The sequence below is a fragment of the Aythya fuligula genome, chromosome 7, assembly GCF_009819795.1.
Source record: "Aythya fuligula isolate bAytFul2 chromosome 7, bAytFul2.pri, whole genome shotgun sequence".
Taxonomy (NCBI): domain Eukaryota; kingdom Metazoa; phylum Chordata; class Aves; order Anseriformes; family Anatidae; genus Aythya; species Aythya fuligula.
Genome location: NC_045565.1, coordinates 24,902,359 through 24,926,504, shown reverse-complemented (window position 1 = coordinate 24,926,504; position 24,146 = coordinate 24,902,359). Strand labels below are relative to the sequence as shown.

General features: G+C 44.4%; 1 protein-coding gene across 6 annotated transcripts in view; it reads left to right on the top strand.

The window, feature by feature from the left end:
- The window catches only part of SH3PXD2A (SH3 and PX domains 2A), a 219,290-nt gene extending 195,478 nt beyond the window's left edge, over window positions 1-23,812 (top strand). For 3 of the 6 annotated variants that reach the window (XM_032190925.1, XM_032190924.1, XM_032190929.1), the window contains 6 exons: window positions 505-588; window positions 11,823-11,940; window positions 17,433-17,767; window positions 18,653-18,702; window positions 21,150-21,269; window positions 21,396-23,812. In XM_032190925.1, coding sequence (XP_032046816.1) covers window positions 505-588; window positions 11,823-11,940; window positions 17,433-17,767; window positions 18,653-18,702; window positions 21,150-21,269; window positions 21,396-23,291 — 2,603 coding nt within the window. In that variant the 3' untranslated portion in view covers window positions 23,292-23,812. The remainder of the gene's footprint in view (window positions 1-504; window positions 589-11,822; window positions 11,941-17,432; window positions 17,768-18,652; window positions 18,703-21,149; window positions 21,270-21,395) is intronic. The other 3 variants (XM_032190927.1, XM_032190928.1, XM_032190926.1) reach the window with 2 other exon arrangements.
- Window positions 23,813-24,146: the final 334 nt, after the last annotated feature.

The window sequence follows — 24,146 nt, the reverse complement described above, 5'->3', positions numbered from 1 at the left end:
GCTGTTACAAGTGAACTCACATATCAGAAGCTACCTTTTTTTTCCCTGATTTTTTTTTTGGTGATGTGATAATTTATTTAGAGAGCATTAGAGCCCCGTTGGGTTTGATTATTGCATGCAATGGAGTGAATTCTCCAGAGACCCTGTAGCCTAACAAGGAGATCCAACTGCAGTGATGTTGATCTGTCCTGACCCTGCAGCCACCTTGGACACGTTTTCCTTTGTTGTGCAGCTTGCTTTGTGTCTGTCTGTGTTTTTTATTTTTTTAAATAAAACTAATATCAAGGGTGGCAATTTGTGACAGTTGTAGGTGGTTTCTGTTACCCAGGCTCAAGAAGCTAACTTGTTTCACTGTACTATATAAACTAAACCAAAGTTTCTGCATCCCATCTAACCTGTTCTGCTAACAAGACCAGTGCTTGTAAATGCCATGTTTTGTTTTTATTCCTCACCCTCCCATCATTTTTTTTTTCCTTTTATGTTTTCATCCATGCTCCAAACTAGTTTCTAAGCGACGCAAGGCTCACCTGAGGCGCCTGGACCGGCGATGGACGCTGGGCGGGATAGTCAACAGGCAGCAGAGTCGAGGTGAATGAATAGCTTCCTATGGCACTGGCCTCTAAGGGTGCACCAAAAAACATGCTACTGTGCACTGGGGTGGTGCGGCTGGTGTCCTTGGTCTGCATCTGGTACTCTGCTAGAGATGTGGATTTCGTATGTGATGGCTTGAGGGTGTCTTGGATCCACGTTTGGGCACCCCAAGAGCTGGAGGCTAATAACCAAGTGTAATTCTGCAGTCGGGTTGCTCGTGCAGCCTGGGGAAGCTCACATCTGTTGTGTTTTAACTTCGGGCACATCTGTACTCGTACTTACTGAGGTAGGAAAGACTAAGTGATACTTTCAGGGCTATTAAAATGAGAAGAGTGCCAAAGAGTCACGGTCAGAGATGTGTGTACTGGAAAAGCGTTTGGTGTGGAAAGATGATAATCATTCCACTTGGTCTCCTTTCTTCCCTGCAATAAGTGCTTGGTACTAAAGGCTGACTTCTCTAGAAGTTTTGGGAGATTTTGATCTATGTCCTAGGTGTTGAAAATATCACTACTAGCAGCATATTTTTAGCTTTGCTGGTCTGACAGGGAACATAGGAGGGGAAAAAACAACCCCACCACCTTATGTTTTGAAGCGGCCTTTGGGTAAAGTCTGAGTAACCTTCTGAACAAAACATTTCTCTAGTGCATGCAACGCATCTTTCCCAGAGTAAAAGTACTTTTTTGTTCTCTTTCCCCTTCCTTACAGGATCATCTAGGTGTGGTATTCATTGTACTTTATAACAGGGAAAAAGAAATCACTTGTGTAAGCTTTACATAATTACATAATCTTACTGAGGGATGTGGATCCAGATACAAGCAAAAAAGAAGCTTACCAGTTGAGAGAAAAGGTTCCCTTTTTCTAATAGGGAGAATGTATTTTTAAAGTTTCAAATTTATCTGCCTCTGGGTTTGGTATGTGTGCAGACCCATGCAGGTGTGAAGCAAGGTATGAATTCGGTGACACTTTACCTGTACCTCAAAGTATCACTGAGGGATTTGAAGCAACAAGAATGGTGTAGCTATTGTAGCTTCACCCTGCAGCAGCCAATACTATCCTCAGAAGACATGGTCTTGCTTCTCAGTCACCAAATGTACCCTGAAGGCACCAAAAACAAACAAAAAAATGTAAGCACGGGAAAACAACTTATGCTTATTTCTGTTCCTAAAGAATTTAGGAGCTACTTATTTTTGCATGTCAAAATCTGGCAGATACTTCCTAACAATTTAACTGGGAAAAATTGTGGCAATCAGTTTCCTAAACATTTTGTTTACCAGTTCAAATAAATACATTTTCCTATTCATACCATATTATTTAAAAAAAAAAAAAAAAAACAAAATACCAAGGCTGCAGGGTTGGTCCTGTAGCATAGTGGATTGGTATAACTCAAGGATCTGAGTTCCAGTCCCAACTTTTCCCTCTTATGCCCATCATCTGCATGTGTGTCTTCTCCAGACCTGCCCTCTGGCTGGTGTCGCAGTGTCTTCCCTGGCAGCCTTCCACACCACAGGCTCACACAGTCTCTTCCACCCCTGCCTTTGTCTTGCCTGGTAAAAGTTTCTTTCCTTTTAGGTCAAGCAGTGCTGGGTTTCTGAGTTTGGGAGTGTGTGCTCTATCTCCAGCTAGATCTTGGCACGACCTGCAGCATCTCAAGGGTTGGGGCTCATCCTCCAAGGAGGAGCTGCTGCTATGAGCTCTTTCCAAGGCATTTCAGCCCCAGCTAGCCAGGTTAGCGAGAACTAAGGTGTTCAACATCATCTGAAATAGTAGGTTAGGAGCTCTTACAGGAGCAGGTTAGGAAGTAAAAGTGATTTGAGCTTGAGGGCAGGTTGGAGGCAGTATGCATCTGGCATAGCTGCAGCCTGTACAGACGTTACTGCTTCCAAACTGCTATTGTAGAAAGTATGAGTCTCTTTGGGTGTTCAGCCCGCTGCTCTCTAACAGATCACAGTTTATGTGAGGTCAGGAGAGACTCGTTTTCCCTTCTTTCCCTCCCATCCCAGCCCAAAAGGCATCAAACAAGGCCAAATTTGGGTGGGTTTGTGCAGAAATGACCGAATGCCTGAACTGTACGCACGCTGCTGCCAGCCTGCAGGCTCTTGCTCCAGAGCACAGAAGAAGTAGTGCTGCTCAGACAGGAGGCTGCCAAAACTGTTTAACAGAGGGTAAACAGCTTCCCCTCCCCCACTTGACCTCTTTCTTGGAAATAAATCCAATTAAACATTTTGGCTGAAACTCATCCCACCCAGTGATATTCTGCTTGTGATAGTCCCAGCTTTTGGAAGGGTTAGCTCCAAAAGTTCACTGCAGCTTAAAAGCAACCTGTAAAGGATGCTTCCTTTTATATTTATGCTTGGGTACCATTGATAAGCATTTTTATCTGCCAGGTTTGTGGTCAAACTACTTAAAAGCCAAAATTAAGGATGGGTTTGAAGGCTAGGACTTTCCAAGTGACTCGAGTGTTTCAAGCCCCACGTACCAACCTGGGAATGCTCCCAGTGCTTTGCAAAAGCAGGCACTTGCTTCTCATCTTCTAAAAAGCAGGATCTTAGTGGTCTAGCATGTCATCTGCAGTCAGCCTGGCTGTGCCCCTGGTTATGTGCTGGGAGCATACCCTCTCTAGCTGAAAAAGCCAGTCCTGTGCCAGTCAGGACAGCTCAGAAATATCTACTGCCCTGAGACTGCAGGGATTAGTGCAGAAGAGAGGGCTGTTTGCCTCCCTGGGAAAGACTACTTAATGGGGGGAGGCGTATCACGGGTAATGTATGGCTTATTTATTTCCACCATTTTCAAGGCCATTCAAAGAAGCTAAGCAACCCCGAAATTTAGATATTTGGGAGCAACGTTACTGGGTCTGCGAATAAGAAAGATGAAAGACAAATTATTGAATATCGTGGTAGTGCTCCTTTATTAAAGCTGGAAAAAAATCTGCAGAGAGAACAGCTGTAGCCTGTTTTTACAAAGAGAAACAGATGACATTTGTTGCTGAAGTTTTCTCTTTAAAATGTCTGTGGTGTGCCCAGATCTAAGAGATTACATTGGTTTATGTTTCTTGTATAGTTGCAGAGCTTGGTTGTTTTTTTTTTTTAAATGTTAAATGTTTTTAAATGTGGGAAGTTTTCTAAACTTTTGTCTATACATACCGAAATTCAGCTAGTACAAATACCAGTCGTGAGGAGAAACCTGAGCATTTGTAGTTTGCTTCAATACTGACCCTTGTTGGACCTGCAAGCTACAGTGTTGGTGCTCGCTTGCACCAGGTGAAACTCTGTTTCTACAAACGCGTTTACTTGGAACTTCCCCTAGGAGAGGGCTTAGGATTGTTTACAGACTGACTTCATGAGAAGTCATTTGTGTTGTTAGCGTTTGGTCGGGCAAACTGGGGGGTTGCATGCTGTTTTATATACCAGATATTTGACATAAGTTATGGCTTGCCTGGTTTTGTGCCCAGCACTCAATTGGAGCTGGTACGATGCGGGAATAGCTTGATTCATACCAACAGTGCAGTGACATATGGGCTGAGTTTCTGCCAAATGAGCCTATTACTTAAGAGTAGCTGCTAGCACGAGAAGCAAGCTATTCAATGAAAGAGTTAAAGCTACGATTTGGAAACTGGAGGTCTTCCGACTGCTTGCCTAACTTACGGGGAGGGGGAGAGGGGGCAGAGGGAGGGAAGGCAGCTGTGTAACCACTGAATCGCTCTTGAAGCTCGAACCCCATCTCCCTGCCCAGGCAGGTCGTTCTGCAGCCAACTTTCCAGCTGTGCAAAGAGACCTTGTTCAATAGCAGCAACCCAGCCTGGCTGCTGCGCTCGTGTGCTCTGACCCTTTCCTGCATATTACTGGATCCGCTCTGCCTGCTTCGGCAGCCCCTGCATCGCTCAGCCCGCAGGGCTTCTCCCTTTCTTTTCACTCCTTCCCTGCTTGTCCTTCATCCACTGACACCATTCGTCACTGGTGGCTTCGCAGCCCTAAAGCAGACGGGCACAGCAGCACGTTTGGGTTGTTCTTTCTCCATCCTCCCCCCTTCCACGCTCCAAGGAAAGTAGTAAATGTTTATTACCCCTCGCTGGTTGAAGAAAGAGCGTGTGCAATGCAAAAACTGTTTAGAAGAAACGTCGTTATTGTTCTTCTTTGTGTTGGCATCATCCCTTCTGGTATTTAAAAAAAAAGAAAAAAGAGGGGGACAAGAAGGGGAGAGACAAAAGCCGAAGAGCTCCTGTCTGCAGATGAACGCAGTTGATAATTGGATAGCTATTCTCTCTGCTGAATATTTAGACAAGTAAAACCAAGTCGGTGCTGAATTACTGCCCGGCTTTCTGGAACGGGGAGGCTTTTTCCAGAAGCAGGTCTGACAAAGGGGGGGGGGTGGAGCGGAGGGGTGGGGGAGGGCGAGCGCAGACTGCTGACTGAGGGGAAAGTATTTAGTAAGAAAATTCTTCTTGCGGTTTGGAAGACGTAGGGTTGGGGCTGTTGCGTTTTGCTGAGAAATCGTTAATTGGCTAATTTCTAGCCCGTCTCCCCTCTATCCCCACCCCATCAGCATTTCAAACAAGGCCGGGGTCACAGAAAGTTGGGGGCACGTACAAAAACACCAGCTGGGCAAAGGAAATTGCTCCTGTGCTTGGTCGGCTCCCAAAGTGCTGCCCATAACTCGTCTGCTTATTTGTGGAGACCAAAAAGAGCAAACTTCTAAAATATAGGTGAAGGAGGGGCACCCAAAGCAGGGCCTTCGGATCTTGGAGGCAGAAGCGTCTGAGCGCTGGCCATTTGCCTGGGAGAGATGAGGCTGATTGCGCAGGGCTGGAAACGTGCACGGTATTTTAGCTGCTTAAACGCAAGGTTCCTGTCCCAAATACTTCACAGCCTAAACAAAGAGAAAGAGAGCTCGTGCATCAAAGGAGCCCGGGCAAGTGGCAATTTGGCACGCGTCTTATTGCGACCAAAAGGTTTTTCACAGTGGAAAGTGATACTTGTTTGGTATTTTTAAAAGCTTTTAGAGAAGGGCTAAAGCTAAACTTGTTTGGCAAGGCAGGAAGCTGGGGTAGGTAAAGCTTATTTTAGGAAGGATTTGAGAGTTTGGGGTTATTTGATATGACGGAGGAGGGAGCATGCTCAGGTTGAGCAGGAAAAGCATCATAGGAAAAGCACGGAGCTGAGTGGGAAAAGATGAAAGGATGTGGAGGAGTAGGAAACGCAAAGGGAGCAGAACACTTGTAGTAGGATGTTAAAGCAAAGTGGTAGCACTAAGGCTTGGAAATTCAAGCTGGGACTACTTAATTTGGTGTAACACGTGATAAGTAATCTGGTTGAAGAACCAGAGGTGGTCAAGAACAGTTTGCTGAAAGGCTGGGAGGGGAGCAAAAGAGAGGATGTGGCTGTGCAAAAGAAATCTAAAGGCCAGATCAGAGCTCTAGCAGAGAGGAGCAGCAGTGATAGAAGATTTTGAAGATGTTGGGGAAAGGAACTGTTACCTTGGTGATAGACTAGGAGGAATCTGAAATAACCGGTGCCAAAGGAATTGGGAAGATTGAATAAGGAAGATTTGGAAAGCACTACTGAAGTTCTACGTTACAACTCCAGCAGTAAAACTGCAGGTCTGCTTTCCTTGACCTGACAGTAAGTATAAATCCAGACAGCCAGAGGAGGGACCAAGTTGTTTCTCAACACACCTCGTAATTTTAATGGTGTGTGTGTGAGCACACGTGTAAAATCTGAAGCCCTGGTTTGACAGATGGGATTGGAAGGAACTTCATGGGCTGTTAAGTTTGGTGTCTTGCTCTGTCAGACCATTAAGTACGGCTTCTTCAGGAACTGATGGAGCTTCATCTTAGCTGTTTCACGGTTTTAACTGAGGAATAGGGCTTTTTCCTTTGTCTTAGTGGGTCACCTGATACAGGAAGTGCCATGTCCAATGCCTAAAAATTCTTTGAGATTCCGTTTTCACCAGTAGACAAAAATACAGCAGATGAAACAAAACCTATTTAGGTTTACACTGATTAAAGGGATGGTGATGGAATGGACACACCTGCTGACCCTTTACATGCTGTAATCCTACACACAAAAAGAAGCATGAAGCATTATTGTCCTGGGCTGCCATTATACAAGAGTAAGTGCCAGTGATTTTAAGTCCTTCTAAATTATATTAAGTTAAATGTTAATATCGCTACCTTTTCTGCAGCCAGTATGTTTTATCAGAGCCAAGGAACAGGCTGGGTAAGATAGAAGTATTTCAGTCCCTGCTGCACCGTGGCTGCAAAAATGTCCTTTTGCTGCTTGATGAGTATTGCCAAGGTGCCTGTAGGTCATCTTGCTCTGCTGTAAATCATGTGATGATATAAAAGCAGCTTTATAAATACTATTTACGTATAAAATTGTGCTTTATCAATATTTTTTTTAACCTAAAAATAGATGGGAGAAGACATGTAGGCACTCCTGAATTGTCCTAGCATGGGTTTGGATTGCTTGATGAGAGTTGCTTTCACGCTGCTTCCAGCAGCCTTAGAAACAATCTCTATTCTCAAAACCAAGAGAAGCTGCACTGAAACCTGCCTGGCTTAGTACAGAGAAAGGAGTTTTACACAGGGTTTGTGGTGCCAACACTTCAACATTTTTTTCCCTTCTTTCTTTCCACGAGCCGTTGAGGAACATTGTACGTCTTTGGCTTATGAAGGAATGACCCACAACACTCAAATACCACTGGTTTCCTTGTACCAGGTCTGCTGAAAATAGCATGGCTGCATACGTCTGGGACCACGCTGTGCAAACCACACGCTATACATAGCAGTAATGCAGGGCAATGTACAGCTTAAATGCCTTGTACTGTGTATGGGCACGTGTCCTAGCTGGGCTTCAGCAGCCTGTGTTACACTTACTGGTGGGAAATCTCGGTTGCTAGACAAAGCCTTTCTCCAGTTTTGTGGTCTGTCACATGGCTGCTACAACTGTCTTTTACTATCCACACAATTTTCCCAGTGATCCACCAGGATTTGCATCTCAGTTTTGGCCCCAAGCCTCTGCTGTCTTTCTTGAGGAGCTTTTAGGTAAAACCAGAGTAAAATAGAAGCTTACCTTTCTTTGGGGAGGGGAAAAAAGGAAGGAGAAAGGTTGGTAGGGAAGTGGGGTTCTGCAGTAACTAGTGGATTCAGCGCTGGGCTGTCAGCCTGCCTGGGAAGGCTGGGCTAAACACTTCTACGAGGGGGTGGCGTGGGTCTGGTAGTCCAAACAGCACAGAAATCCTTGTGGTGTGTGTTTTAAGTAGTCCGTGTCTGGCGGGGAAGGATGACACACTAACTCCTTCCTTTCCAAGCAAAGTGGGTTGCAGTTGGGTAATGCATGATGTGACAGACGTCGTAGCTCTTTGCCAAACAGGCTTTTGCTTCTTTGTGCTTGCCTTGTTTGGGCTTACAAGTATGGCTGAATTTCCGATGGAGCTATCTCCTTTAGTTCAGCCGGGGAAGATATCTTTGACCTGCAAATTAGAGGTAAGGAAATACACGTTAAGGTGGCTGATTGAGTTATTAACACATCTCTGGGTGTCACAAGCTAAAAACAGAGGTATCGTTGTGCCATTTTCAGCTGATCCTGAAGGGGGGTAGGACCCTCATCCCATTATTTCCAAAGTGCAGCCTTTTAGCTGGTGTATGTGTTTCGTAGCACATACTAAAGTTTATTCTGCCCACTTGACCTCAACGGTGAAGTTGATGTAATGGAAGCTGCAGCTGGGGAATACAAGTTATACTTGTGTTTGCATTTTCTTCTGCTAATTGTTAAGTCCAAACTTGATGAATCAGAATTAAACACTTGTGAGTTCTTTGCAGATCTGGGCATACAGCTTTGTTGGTAGGTCTGGGATGGTTCACTGACGTGTGTTTTGTAACATCGCCTGTCACAGTATCTGAACAAAACCAGCATATTTCAGAGGTGTCTGTGTAACTCCGTGCAGTGTCTTTTCCCTGGCTGCTGCTCTGCTGATTCTCTCATGAAGCCATTTGTCTGCGTTAAGCCTTTCCAGTAACTTCATGTATCTATCATGAAGTGTCAAATAGCTTCTCTTAACGACTTGTGAGTAGCTGTAATGTGATCTGTCGAACCCTACATCAATCCTCTGAAGCGACACATCCATTGAAAGCTCCTCAGCTCCCTCCAGCAAGCGATGGTTTAGGCGTAACATCCTCTGGCTAGAGGATGTCTTTGAGAAGCAATCCAGAATTACACTTGGGTTGCGAGGGGGCCCCTATCTTCAGAATACGGTTTAAGTTACAAACCTCATGTGTGTTTGTGGTATCCCCTGCACCACTGAAAGAAACCAACCACGTGTAATCTTGGAAATGACCATAATTTTTGCTGTGAAAGCACTTTGCAAGGGGAAATTTTAATGGTGCCTTCCTGTTTTTGATCTGGGGGCTTAAAAATAGAACTGCTAGGCACAAACATTGTAGGGACCCTCTTCTCTGAGTGAATTTTTAACCCAGTTTTGATTTGTCTTGCTTCATGGGAGAAGTTTGGAAAGCTGCAGCTCAGAAAGGCCCACCAGTCCCTCCTGTGCATCCCAGTGTCACGATATGTGGATGGGGCTGCGCCTTCCTTAGCAATTTGGTGTGTGTTTGTAGAGGTGGCCTCTGTCTCTGGTCACTCAGTACCCCTGATGAGCAGTGTTGTGTGGTGTATGCAAGGCAGCAAGGTGAGAGCAATCGGCCAGGCAGTATTGTCATACATCTGTTATCCTTCTCCCTGGTAGCATCTCACCTAAATGTGTAATGGAGGGAGTGATTTGTGTAGAGAAGGAAGGGATTTAATGTTCAGAAAGTGATTGCATCCTAGTTTGCAGAGGACCCTTGCCCCAAACTGTCAATTCCCCTGAATCATCAGACCCAGAAATGTTATGAGGTTGATGGGTGACCACTGTGCCCATTCCTCAGCTACAAGAAGTCGTGCTGGAGCAGGCGTTTGGAAAGCTGTGGTGCAAATCCAGGCGTGAATACTGAAGCCGTGACCTCCCCTGCCCTCTGCAGCAGTAAGGAGGTCGCATCCCTGGAGAGAGAATGGGACCACACTGCCCAGCGAGAGGAGCTGGAGCTAGCTGAAAAGCTGGCTTTAGCTGCAGCAGGGCCTGCTGTTTATGTGAAGGAGCAATAAGATAAACAGAGAAACTTCGGCTGTAGCTGTAGTGGCAAGGGTGAACTCCGATAGAGCAGCTCTGGTATGGGGGAGAGACAAAGCAGAGCCTTCTTCCAACACTAAACAAACGCGTGGCTGAGCTCTGCATTGCTGGCCTAGAAATGGAAGTGTTTAAAGCAATGTGTAGCTGGGAGCTGCTGCAGCTCTGCGCACCCAAACTTCTCATCCCTTTCCTCTTGGGGACAAGCTCTGTGTGCCCAGGGACCTTCCGCAGTTCAGCTCAGTGCTTGGGTTTTGCAGGTGGTAGAAACTGGACTGTCAGCTCCTTTTAGAAGAAGTCACTTTAAAAAAGAGGAAAAATAAACCTGCCTCTACCATGCAAAGCAGAAACCCAGCACGGAGAACTGTCCTGTGACTTTGAAGTTGGGTTTCGTGTCTGTGGGGAAGGTGTGGTATCTTGATGGTGCTAATTACAAACTAACTGAAATTCCTTAGCAGTAATAAAGTGGCTGCATTAACAGGGAGCAGGAGAGAATATTTTCCTCTTGGGGACAAAGATTTTGACGGATTTTATTCCATCAGAGTTAGAAAGCTCTACTGTGACCCGTCAAAGGAAGTTGGCTTATGAGATGCAGTTTTGCTGAATTTTCTGCCACCAGATGCTCTGCCAATGTTTTTTTCCCCCCATTTCAGAGGTATTATTTCTTACTCTGTCTCAGTAAGGCTTTTCTAAGTTTCCATGTTTCTCCCAGCAACAAAATGCATTTGAGCCACAAGACCAAACAGATGGCTGGGTCTGCTTCGCTCTTTCCAAACGAGCGCTTGCCTCAAGCTGCTGCAACCTTTTCATAGCTCCTTTGTTCTGCAGCGATCAGGAACTCTGCATTCGCTTAATTTCCTGCCAGTTCCTGTGCACTGACAGCCCCCTGTTTGTTCCTGGCCATGCCTTGTTGTGACTGCCAGCAGAAAGGGCTAGGAAGGCCGGTTGGGGTGTGCTTTATTGCTTGCCTTCCCTGCCTTTGATCTAGCCACAGAAACTCGTGCTGTTACATGCACTGCAGCCTGGGTTCAGGAGAGGGGTTTGGTAACTTTTTCCACGTCTGCTGCTGCAAAGCGAGGCTGGCACTTCATGTTTTCAATGCCAGTTGTAATTTTTCAAGCTAACGGAGGGAAAGGTTGACCCCAAGCGTGATGGAGGTGTTGCAATAAATGACCCCTGGTGGGCAGAGGAAGATGCTGAGAAAGTGTCTGTTTGCTGAGCACCAGCCAATGAACAGAGCAAAGTCTGCTCACCTCTGCCCAGCCTGGAAAGGAGATAGCATCCCCATCCACCCCCAGCAGCTAAGTTTTTGGCTTAACCCCCCTGCCTGAAATCCAGCCTGTGCTTTTGAAGTACGTGTCTCGGTTCTGGCCCTCCTTTCCCACTGCCACCTGCGTACTTCTCTGGGGTGAGGTCTTGCAGAAGCGTGTTTGCAAACACTTCACAACCCATGAATGCAAGATGATGTCTGGTCTCCTGCTAAATGCACACCCCTTTTGTTCACATGTCACTTCTTTTAATGGTGTCTCAAGCTCGTTCCTGTAGCCCCACGCCGCTCTGGAGCTGCGGGGAGAGCAGCGAGCGTGCTGGGCCAGCCCCTTGGAGCTGGGGAGCATCGGTCCCTCTCAGGATCCAGGGCTCGGGTTTCAGTAACACAATGCTTCGTGCAACCATGTGCGTGTTCAAAAGAGCCAACTGGCTGGAGCTCCCGCGGTGACGCTCGGCTGATTTGGCAGCCGGGCTGATTCTGTCAAGTTACAGTATGGGAGTTAAGTCCAGCTTCAAATCCTCTTTCTTACCCGCTCGAGGAACTTGGGGAGGGGGGGAAACTCTCAGGGGACTTTGTGTCATTATTGGCATGGAAATGCTCGGTGATTATCAGCAGCAGGGCAGTGGCAAGGGGCTGATTATCTATCATGTCGTCAGCATAAATAATCAGTGGGCCTCTGAGCTGGGCTCCGCCTTTTGTAATGGCTCCACGTAATCACTGCACAACAGTTTAAAAGCAAGCAGAACAGAAAAACAGCTGGACTAATCCTGACCCTAACTGATGTTGCCTTTTCTCCCTTCACTAGAAGAGAAATATGTCACCATCCAGCCGTACGCCAGCCAGGGGAAGGATGAGATTGGGTTCGAAAAAGGGGTCACCGTGGAGGTCATCCAAAAGAACCTGGAAGGATGGTGGTACATCAGGTAAAGCAGCTGCACGGCCACATTGCTGCAGAACCTGTGGCAATGAGCTTTTCTGATCGTTTGCTTAATGGTAGTACATAAGTAATTCTTGTTGGGTGAGGACGCCCCTCTTGCATCTTGAAGGAATGTAAAGAAAAGCCTAAGACCATGCTGATTAAAGAAGTATTACAGTGTATGCAAAAGCTGTAGACTTCCAGTGGGGAAATTCCTTAGCTTCTCAATGTTTTCTTCTTCCTTCAAGTTAAAAGCCCATCTCTGAGTTGATACGAGAGCCCTAACAGTGATTTCTGTTGTGTGTGATTTTAATGTGCTTCTGGTATAGGAGGTTTTCTGCAGCCCATTTAAATCTATTTATAGCAACCGTGAAAGGCTGACTGTGGTCTGCTGAGCTATTTGGGCAGGTGGTGTTATTCCCTGGGACAGAAAAGATAACTTTGGCTGTGGCCCTTTTCCAAACGTATTGATGGATTCGACTTATCAACTAATTTGCCTGACTTCTGCCTATCCAGATCCTGCATTCAGGCAAGCAGAGGGACTGTGGTTGAAGGTTGTGGTTATCACTGTGTATCTACCTTTGTTATGTATATGAAATAGCAGTCATAGAGGAGAGACTTGTGACTCAAAGGGATTTTTACAGGAAAATGTAGGATGGGTGTGTCTAAGATAGTGATATAAGGTGTAAGGAGAAGTACTTAATGAGATCTTTCTCCATTTGGGTCCATGCAGCGCTTGGGTTTGAGTGCTCTGTTGTGATTCTGCCCCTTTGTAACATAGACATTGCTTAGATGTGTGGACCTGGACATACTGACACCCCATGCCTTAAAAAGGCACCACAGGTGGCTTAAAAATGCAGGTTTATCTCAGGCAGTGCAAGACATCCCAGCTAGTCATATTTCTAGTCAGCATGTAATCACGATTTTTCTCCTTTCCCTTCCCCAAGCTGTAACTTGCTTTTGTTTAAATTCTGCTTGATTCATCAGCTATGAATGAGGGCTATGAAAGTGCTGACTGCAGCAATGTTTTTGTTTTTCTTGATGTCCTGTACTCAGTAAAGGGATTTTTTTTTTCTTCCATCTAATGCTCCCATTAAGGGAAGAGGCTAATAAAGATAGCAGTGGAGTCAGGAAGGCACTCCAGATAGCAGGAACACAGAATGCCTGGGTTTGGTCAGGTCACATTTTTTTCTCCTTTAATCATTCACAGAAGTGGAATCCAAAGTTGCAGATAAAGGAATCAACAGCACATAGGTTTTCTGGGGGGAGGAGCGTTGTAAGACATCTTCAGTTTATTCTGGTTATTTTTCTGAAGCGCAGCTGTATTACTACTGTAGGTTCCCCTTTGCCATACCAACAGCTGTACAATAAGAAGTCCTTTTTTTCCCCTTTGCCTTGAACTCTGCTTTGTACCAGCCACGTTTTTCTAGAAACAAAAATGTGTGTGTGCTTGTCAGGCTTTCTAGCAGAAGTGCGTGTAAGTGGTTCCTTCACACTGATCCACGTGAAGGGCAGTGGATGCCCCAGCCTCCCCACGTCAGTCAGGGAACACAACGTGCCCTTGGCTTTGTTTAAAGAGAGATTTTGAGTTGAGCAGCCCATTTTTGTTGAAAAGTGTGTTAGCTCACCCTATGAGCATGATGACCACGTTGGGTGTCAATTATCATCCTCTCTGCCACTCCAGGCACTGCTCTGCTGTCTGGCTGGAGAATAAGCAGCTCTTGGAAACTTTACATTTTTTTCGCCCCTTCAGCAAGACTTTGGGAAATGTTGATGAAGCGATCTGTCCCTGACAAGCTGGTCCTTTGCAGCCCAAGTAGCTATCTCAAACTTATTGTGCTGTTTATTAGGTTTAAGCCCCAATGTGTATTTTGCCATACCGCTCAGAAAAAGATTCCCCCTCCTCAGGAATTCCATTTTCCAAGATCTGAGTGCCTTAAAAATAGCAGCTCTTTTCTCCTGTAGTGAACGTGAGGGGAGGCAGGAAGATACCTCAGCCGAATCCTGCTGCCGTGTCTGCGGAGCTGGGTAACAGAGGCTGGACACACAAATCAGTGCTGAGAAATAAAAACAAACCCAGCAGCTTGCAAATGGAATCCACCTTAAAGACATTAGCTTGTTCCACCTTAAATATGTAATTTCCCCAAATTCCTTGCCATGTGCTGATCCTCATTTCCTGTTCTTCTTTTTCTTTTTTTTTTCTTTTTTTCTTTCTATTTTTTTTTCTCCCCCAGTTTGCTTCCCTCTGGAGTAATTCCAGTGCTCTGGAGCTGGAAAGCAGATGTGACTCTCAGACTCACAGAGGCACTTCTGACTTTTTTTTTTAACATTCCTATGGTTTGAATCCATTTTTTCCTTCATGTAATATAAACAGGGAGGGTTTTGGAATCACTGTGGAACCAAATCACTGCACCTAATTCTGTAGCCTTCCCATTTCATTGCTGTAGAAGCTAGAGGCAAGATTGGGGTCTTCCTTTATTTTGCCCCTCATGCGTTATGACTTTTTTTTTTGAATGACTTGAAATATGGATAAATTAAAGCTCTGGCCTGGTACCCTTCTTATTCCACTGGGCTCAGTGGATCTGTGCACCTCTTGTTATGACGAGAGCTGACATTAACACCCCTTATTTAAATCTTGATTTCTAGCCCTACCCTCACCTGGAGGCAATCTTCTTGCAGGCCACAAAAGTAGCAATATGCTACACAAGTCTTTTGTTATTTGCCTGCTTCTTCAGCCTTGTTGGTTCTTCTGAGACCGATGAACGAGGTGCAGTCGGGGTGAAAGTAAATGCACTAGAGTTGAGAGCGATCTAGGATGGGGTTTGAAATGTCTCCAGTAGGCTGTGATTACAAACCAAGGAAGGATATTTGTGATCCAGCTCCTGGATGTGAAAGGAAGGTTGTTACGAGTTCAAGGATTCTCCAAAGCTGGTCAGCCTTCACCTGAGCTCTTGATCTCCCCGTTTCATAGGTGAAAGTAGCTTTATAAGGTGATGTTTGCAAAGAGCTTTGCAATTGCCGAGTTCAAGGGCTAAGGTGAAAAAACATAAGCCAATTTGACTTCCATAAGAATCTTTTATTTGTGGAGTAACACAAATGAGCTGGCAGTTGCTGGCAGCTACTGCTCAGCATTAACTTCAAGTTGAATTTACTAACTCAGAGGAAGAAATAACTCGCAACAGCCTCTCTACTGAGGGTATGTTGCCCAGAGTTATTAACTGCCCAGCTATTGCTGCTACTATTCATTGGGAGAAACTGTGTGAGATCAGAGGTGTGTGAAGCAGCGGGGTTATATGGGCTGATCCAAACACATACAGTTGGCAGGAGAACTAACGAGCCAGTACAGAACCTGCCTGTTGCAGCTTTTCTGATCTTAAACATGTTAAGTCTCCCACAAACTGAGATGGATGTAAAATGTTTTTTTTTCTTGCTGATTCTGCACAATCAGGCTCTGTTGAAAGTAACCTTTGGAATTGGAGCGCTCAGTGCATTGGCCAATGTGGCTTTCTCACAGACTGAAATCTTAACATCTCCAGATCATGTAAAGCTATAAAGTCCTTCAGGAAAAAAAAAAAAAAAAAAAAAAAAACTTCCCTGATGCACATGCAGCAGAAAGCTCTGGGCAGTACCTGTGCAAAAGGACCATCTACTGCAAAACCAGGTGGGGTGAAAAGTCTTCAGGACTTGAAAACAGTACTGAGAGATGCCTCTCCTCAAGGGAGGATATGGCATGAATGGGAGTCTCTTTTTTGAGACTTGATTTGAGGTTTATCCAAAAATCCTCGAAGGGGACAGGACTGCATAGATCCAAATTGCATCCTGATACAGTATCAGTGCCTAGATGCTGTGTTTCTGTTGGAAGCCGCATCAAGTCATTACCACTTCATTATTTTTTGTTAGTCTCGCTGCTGCAAACAAAGCTCAGAGCTATTGAGATGTATTTTTTTTTTTTTTAACACCAGAATCCTTGGAAAACCTTATTACTAAACTCTCTGAACAGAGGAAATCCCATATCTTTGCCTTCACATGTTACAGAGGGAAGCTGCTGTAGGGAACAGCAGCATTTATGCGCGGTGTCCTTGTTGATCTAGATGTGAGAAAAGGAAAAGGCAAGCTTTCAAACACACAGACCCTTCTGCTCCTTGCTGCAACTACAGCAATTGTACTTGCTTTTGTACAGCAAGATGTTAATGAAAAAAGTCTAAGGAAGCAAACATACACTACGTCTTCCTGTTCCCTCCATAAAGTCCCAGTGCCATTCACGAGTGTCTGGATGTGGAAAATGAGCCCAGGATATGCCCTGGTGCAGAAATAGCACAGTGAATCCCAGAATCCATGCTTTGCACGACAAATATACATCCGATAGAGAATGATTTGCTGATATTTTTTCCCCTTCTCCAGCTCCTTCTTCCTCTGCTGTCTGAGTCTCCATTTGCACTGAAGAGCCTTAGAGTCCTACTGTTTTAACCTTTGTGTTTCCTGCAGATTTCCTGAGCACCAGGAATTTAATGGTGCCTGCTTTCCTACTTACAGTTCAAGCACCTGCCTTGGGTATCTTGAGAGATTAAAGAGAGAGGGGTTTCAGTGACTCGCTCTGTAGCAAGTTACGGTTTCATTAGGGAAAGCAGAGTTCATCCACGTGGTCCTCCCTGGAGTCTGATTGTAATCTGAAATCCCTGCTGAGGTGTTAGGAATGGCAGGAGTTAGAAAAAGCATCTTCCCAAAAGCCCAGTTGTGGAAGAATGACTTCAGTTTGAAGTGTAGCATAAGCAGCTCAGCCTGGTGCTCTGGGAGCACGTGCTGGATTCAGGTGCCTGTTCAGATTTCCCAGTTTATTTCTTCAAATAGCCCCTAGCTTGTTCAGGGAAATGAGTCTTCAACAAAGCTGTTTTTTCTAGTCAAATTGTTTCTTGACCTTGCAGTGATAGAGGAAGTACAGTGGTTTAAGAATCCCATTTTCTCCATAAAAGCTGATCAGACTGGACTGGGAGTTATGGGAGGAGGGGAAGTGTTCATTATTATAATTATAAGGAGATAGGATTTCACAAGGGCCTTTTATAGAGCAGATGTAGGGTCTCTGTACTGGGATGAATTTTACTTTTATTTTTAGCCCTCTTTCATTTTGAGTTGCCACTTGGAAGGATTAAAATATTTTTCTCACTGGCTTGCATTTTTGCTGTGTAGAAGAATACCGAGTTTATCCAGTAGTGTCTAGATGTGGCATAAAACAAAATGGTGATGCCCTTTGTCTTGTGAGTAACTGTGTGCCTTACCCAGGGACTCCTTCCTTTATGATAAATGACTTAACAGCAGTCTGCAGTTCGCTACTAACTGAGCTGACTCTAAGATGTCAATAGGTAATACATGAATCCAGACTGCAGAAGCTAGTCTGAGTACTGCAAGTTCAGTTTCAGATGTTACCATCCATCATTTTGCCTTTGTTGTTGCACCTGAAATGCTTGAGAAGGCTGTGTTTGATGTTTCCTTTTGCATCTTCAGGTATCTCGGCAAAGAGGGCTGGGCCCCAGCTTCCTATCTGAAGAAGGCTAAAGATGATCTTCCGTCTAGGAAAAAGAACTTAACCGGGCCAGTGGAAATCATAGGAAACATCATGGAGATCAGTAACCTGCTGAACAAGAAGTCATCCACTGACAAAGAAACTCAAGCAGAAAATGAGACCTCAGAATCACATATCACCAAGAAAGAAATCAGTTTGCCCATTCTCTGCAATGACTCTAATGGCAATGCCATGATGACCCCAGACAAGCAGGCTTCCAAACTGGCACAAGGATCCCCAGCCGTCGCAAGGATAGCACCACAAAGAGCTCAAATAAGTAAGGCAGTAAAGTAGTTTGGATTACCACTGGCTTGCAATGAACTCTTGTTTTCTGTCTTTCAGGGCTGGCATTGCTTAAGGTCAGCTGAGGTCCTGTGTGTCCTGGCCTTACAGCTGTGGCTGCCTGAGCAAATCTTTGCACTTGTCTGTAGATCTGCAGGGACACCAAGATATGGTCGTTTGTTAACAGTGATAAAATTTGACTGCACTTTTTACAAGGGCTAGCTTATGCTTGTTTATCTTAGCCCATATGCAGTCACTTAACAACTTTTTCTGAAACAATATGCTGTTTTTTTCACCCATTTTGAACACCCTAAAATGTGCCACCCACCCTCAGTAATGTGGATAGCGTGATCATCTGTTCAAGTCAAGAAGACCACCTATGTCTTTCCTTGCATTTGTTTTTCTGTTTTCCAGGGGTTGAGAAAGTCAAGTTGCTATAATGTTTTTACTACTTCATCTACAAAATGCAGATGCTAATACTATTCTGTTCAGGGAATGGCAAAATGCTATGATACAGGACAGTATGAATGTTATTAATTTAGCGGATTATTTTTACTGCTGGGGGGAAAGCTAGATACTAGGCCAATTCTTTGCTGGCCAATCTCCAGTGGAGCTGGTCAGTTCCAGCAGAAAATGCAATCCACTACTTTCTGGCAGTGACTTCCTCTTAAATTTGGTAGCTTAGCTGAGATGAACAGCAAAATTACCTTAGTATTTCTAATATAGCCTCATAGTTACCTCTGTGAAACAAGATAGGAAGCTTAAATATTATAAGTAATGATTTCTAATATTCTCACTGTCAGAGAAGAGAGCTGCTGAGGAATGTGTTTAGCAGTAGTTAGAAAGTTAAGTAAACTTTCCCTTCCTCTTTCCTTCTCAGGTTCTCCAAATTTAAGAACAAGACCGCCCCCACGAAGAGAATCCAGTCTGGTTTGTATTGTTTTACAGTATATAGTAGCAGTGGGAAGGTGTGTGGGTGTGCTTTATGAGACTTCCTACATCTGCACTGGAGTGGTGGTTGTAGTATCTGAGACATCCTTTATTTTCATGGCTGTTCATTTTATTGTTTAAGTATTGAACGAACCTAGACATCCTAATGTTAACTGGAGGATTTGTTTTTCAAATCATTGCCCTAAGTCAGCAAGTATAGAACTCTTCTTAAATTGCTGCCACCTCCCAGCTAAGAATGTCTTAGGGCTTTGCTGTGTCTGAACCTAGAAAAAAGTAGGACTTACAGTCCTACTGAAATAAGTACTGTGAGAAGAAGCTCATGTTGGACATGAGGCGTTTGTACAGATCTAGATATTAGAAGTCCTCATGTGTGAGGATGTAGGACTCAAACTGATATGACCCCATAGCTTCATGACAATCCCTCAGCTGTATGATGGCCTGAATATTTTCACAGGAAAAGGATGAATTTTAAGAAGGGAGTGTGTCGTAAAGCTGTTATGTCCTGTGCATGCACATTAAAGCTTGTTTGGCCAACACAGAAGGTTTAAAGTTTCTCTAGGTGTCTTTTGCGAGGACTTTGTCTTGACTTTAAGTGATGACTTGTCCTAACAACTGGGAATCTCTCCCCTCCTTCCATGGCTCCCATCTTAAAGATGGCTAAGTGTGACTGTTTTATATTGTTAATTGACTTTGGATCATATGGAAGGGTGTGTTTTACAGGATTGAGACATCTCCTATGATCCTTTATCCTCAAAGCTGCAAGTCTGCACTAATTTATGTCATTTGGCCCATCATCTTCAGATGGGCACTACTCAGTAATTCATTTGCACAAAAGTCATAACATAAGCTAATAACTTATTTATAGATAGGCAATAAGTAGTATTAAATCTTTGCTGTACCCTTTATGAAGAGTATGTGCCTTGTAGTTCTGTCACCTGAGATGCCTCTCAACAAACTAGATGAATATCATCCTAGCATTTTCTAGACTTTGGCGTTACATATGGTTTTAACAAGACTACTACACTTAATCCCATACTAAAAATAACAATGACAATACATGTGAAACCCTGAACACGTCTGCTGTTTCCAATTATCTTCATTAAAGCCAAACCATCCTATTATCTGAAGACATTTTATTATACTGTACTTCTGCTGTGTTTCAGAATTTATAGTGCTGAAACATCCAATTACAGCATTGTTAGATGCGGTTTCTAAGGTGCAGCGTTGCATTATCTGAAAAATGCCACGTGCTGTGTGAGATGAAACATGGATTGGTAGTCATGGGGATTATCTTAAAAATGGGGGAGCACGTGAATAAATGCAGTATACAAATTATTTTTCTCTTTAATGGTTTAGGATTGTTTTGTCTTCTGCTATCCTGTGTCAGTGGCAGGTTTAGCGTGTGTTCAAGAGATCCTGGCATATTGGAGTTCTTGTGTTAAGACCTGAAGGAATGAAGTGCAAAAGCTGTGAAGCTTCACCATCCTCTAGTCTATCCATAGATACGCAATCTACTAATCTGAAAAGCTTCTGATACTGAAATTCTGGAAGGGACTTTTATCCCATTTATCCTATTTATCGCCTTAAAAATAATTGTAATGAACTCTAAAAGGTGACAGCTTAATGTAAAGGCACTTAGTTCTTAGAGGAGTCTGGTATGCTGCCAGAATGGCTGTAAATAGCAGTGTCCTGTTTCTGGTGGAGCTTTTATGCAGTTTAAATGCAGGTTGTGTTGGTGTGCAGGAATTGGGGTTGAATAGAAGTTCTGGGTCTGTTATGGGGAGGAACCAGAATCTTGTGATCCTAAAGTCCTTTCCCATTCCACTATCACTTTAGCTGAGCAAAGCTTCCCAGGGTTTATATTATCCTTGTTTCTTGCTGTGATAGATGCCTGTTAGGTTGTATCACTGAAGAATTCAGATCATTTAAAATCTATCAGCATATTAGGAGCAGTAATTGATTAGGATTAAGTTTTAATAAAGTAGGATTTTTGACAATGGGCAGAATCTATCTAAATGGGCCTGTTGCAATGCAGTTTTCTGCAGTTGTGACAAGCTATCCAGAACTGAGTGTTTCTGGACAAAATCTCGGAGTAAATGGGCTGTTGTTACGGTGGCTGGAATGGCAGCTTACACTTTATGGCCCGTCAGTTAAATGTTTTACTGTTCAGGTAAAGATTATCACAGTTTTAATAGCTAGTGAAGGCGTCGTGAACAGTGCACATTTTGAAAGCTTTCTCTCTTGTGGCCAATCTCAATACTTCAGCTTCCACTCCAGAGAATCAGGAAGTTGTCGTTAGGAAGTAGCACGGGAAGAAGGAAGAGTTTTAGTGACTAGCACATCTAAGAAGGTAAATACTTGCTTATACTACTGTTCAGCCCACTGTTTCTCAGGTTTAATTGAACAAAACTTCCTATTTGCCATAGGGGTTTCAGTTGCCCAAACCACCAGAGCCACCCTCTGTGGAAGTGGAATACTACACCATTGCAGAGTTCCAGTCGTGCATCTCTGATGGGATAAGCTTTCGTGGAGGACAAAAGGCAGAGGTGAGCCTTAACAGTGCAACTGAAAAAAACGCTTGGCTGTTGTAGGGGACTGGGTTGGAAGGGGAGGAGCGGAAAGCAATTTGTTGAGATTTTTGTGTAAGTAACATGTTCCTTCTCATCTCATAGGTTATAGAAAAGAATTCTGGTGGCTGGTGGTATGTGCAGATTGGAGAGAAGGAAGGATGGGCTCCAGCATCTTACATTGACAAGAGGAAGAAGCCAAATTTAAACAGAAGAACCAGTACTTTAACCCGTCCAAAAGTTCCTCCCCCAGCACCTCCCAGTAAACCAAAAGATTCTGAAGAAGGAACAACAACTGGAATAGTTTCTTCAGGGGATACCCAGGACTCTCCCCACAAGCTCAAATATGAAGAACCTGAGTATGATGTGCCCGCCTTTGGCTTTGAGTCAGAGTGTGAAGTAAATGAAAGTCATCATGAAGAGGGTACCCCTGAAAAACGACTGTTTCAGCCCCTCAAGCCCTCTCCTGTGTCATCACTTCAGAAAGCAAAGTTCAAAGTCGGAGAGTCTTCAGAAGATGTTGCTCATGAAGAAGAGACCATTTATGAGAATGAGGGATTCAGGCGTTATGTGGAAGATACTTTGTCCAATAAGGAATCTAGTGGAGACTCGGATTCTCAGAAAAGCTCCTCTCTCTCCTTGATCCGAAGGAACTCTCCATGTTCCAGCTCCCCCAAATCATCACTTGTGAAGCCCAAGATGGACAAAAACATCCAGCCTGATCTTGGAAAATGTCACTATTCCAGGAATGAGGAAACAAAACCCAGGTCAGCTTCAGATGTCGGCTTACGCAGCATGCCAAGAACGGGTGTGAAGAAAGAGCCTGCACAGAGTCCTTCCATTAGAGCAAAGCCTATTGTTAGGCCCAAACCATTCCTGAACAAGGCAGATTCTCAGAGCCAAGAAAAGATGGATATCAGCACTTTAAGGCGTCAGCTGAGGCCCACTGGGCAACTCAGGGGTGGACTTAAAGGTTCAAGAAGTGAAGAGTCTGAGAGCCCCCCACACACAGCTTCTGAGAACCAAGATGATCCTGTTAGGAGGAGCTCAGCTGACCTCATTACAGCTCCTTCCCGTGCCATTTTCTGCTCTAGCCATCCAGCCAAAACTGAGCAAGAAAATGACTCCAGGTGTTTCTATGTGACCACTGACTCATACCAAAAGGTACAGGATTCGGAAATTTGTTTCCCGGCGGGTGTAGAAGTAGAAGTTCTAGAAAAGCAACCCAGTGGGTGGTGGTACCTGAAATACGGAGATATGGAAGGCTGGGCTCCTTCCCATTATTTGGCTCTCCCAGATAACCAGCGAGAAACCACATCAGCAGAGACTGACGCCTCATTTGCCAGGAACAGGAAAAATGAAAACAAGTCAAACAGTTTAGAGAAGATAGAGAAGAGAGTTCAAGCTTTGAACACCATCAATCAGAGCAAGCGTGCTACACCACCCATCCCAAGCAAACCTCCTGGTGGTTTCTCAAAAACGTCAGGGCCAGTCAAAATGAGGAATGGTGTGAGGCAGCTTGCTGTCCGGCCTCAGTCAGTGTTCGTGTCTCCCCCTCCAAAGGATAACAACCTGTCGTGCTCCTTGCGCAGAAACGAGTCTTTAACATCTACTGATCATCTTAGAAATGTCCGTCGGAATTCGTCCTTCAGTAACACACGGTTGCAGCAGGGTGATGCGAAGGGAAAGCAGCCTGAGCGGTCAGGCACGGATGGCTCAGAGACCACCTCCAACCTCCCCACCCAGAGGAATGGGATCCCCGTGTCCACTGTCAGGCCAAAGCCCATTGAAAAGTCCCAGTTCATCCACAACAATCTCAAGGACATCTATGTTTCGATTGCAGACTACGAAGGGGATGAGGAGACTGCAGGGTTTCAGGAAGGTGTCTGCATGGAGGTCCTTGAAAGGAACCCAAATGGCTGGTGGTACTGCCAGATCATGAATGGTGTGAAGCCATTCAAAGGCTGGGTACCCTCAAATTATTTGGAGAAAAAGAACTAATATTGCAATATCTTTAACGTCCCTAATTTATACTGTTCCTGCTGTGTAAATGTGGAAAAAAACAATTACTACACAAAAAGACGTTTCCCTGTGCCCCAGTTTGTACAAAGGGACAAAGAAGTCTATGCTGAGGACAAATCTGCTATGTTCTGGAGAGGTTTGTGGGGTTAACGTGTTGTAAGCAACTATGAGGAAGATGCAGCATAGTCAAATGCCTTTTTGTGAAGTTGTTAATAATCTTGTATGTGTAACAGGGTATGACATCCCATCTTTCCAGTTATTGACAGGAAACCAAATGTGTGCCTTTCATGAGAGAAATACACATGCATCTACCTGGGGAGTTTTGTGCCAAACTCTTTTACAACCTTGGCTCCCTTTCTCCTCGTTCTTGTCCATACATGGAATACCCAAGAGTTTTGGATGCATTTCCACAACTTGCAATGAGAAGCAAATGGAGGTTTCTGAAACACAGAGGGACTCTAATCCTTTGGAGAAGCTCACTTTTTTTTTTTTTTTTTTAATCTCTTCTCAACAGTTGGTTGGTCCAGAGTTGGAGCCTTTTCATCGTGGAGAGATTTGGTCTCTGACTTCAGCTGTAGTTTGTTGTTACTGATAACTCACCGGCAATGGCGATCAGGTGGTGTTGGTTGGGGGCTCTTTGTTTCCTTTCTTTCTGTCTTGTTCTTTGAGTTGATTTCAGGTGTTCTAGGGCAGCAATGCCTACTGGTGCTTGTAAAAACAAACCTACAAACCCCATGCTTAAGCACGTTGATTACTTTGCAGGCTCCATAATTAGTTCTGTGCTTGACTTCTGCCAGGAGATCCTGGCTGAATTTCTTTACAGAGCTGGGTTTC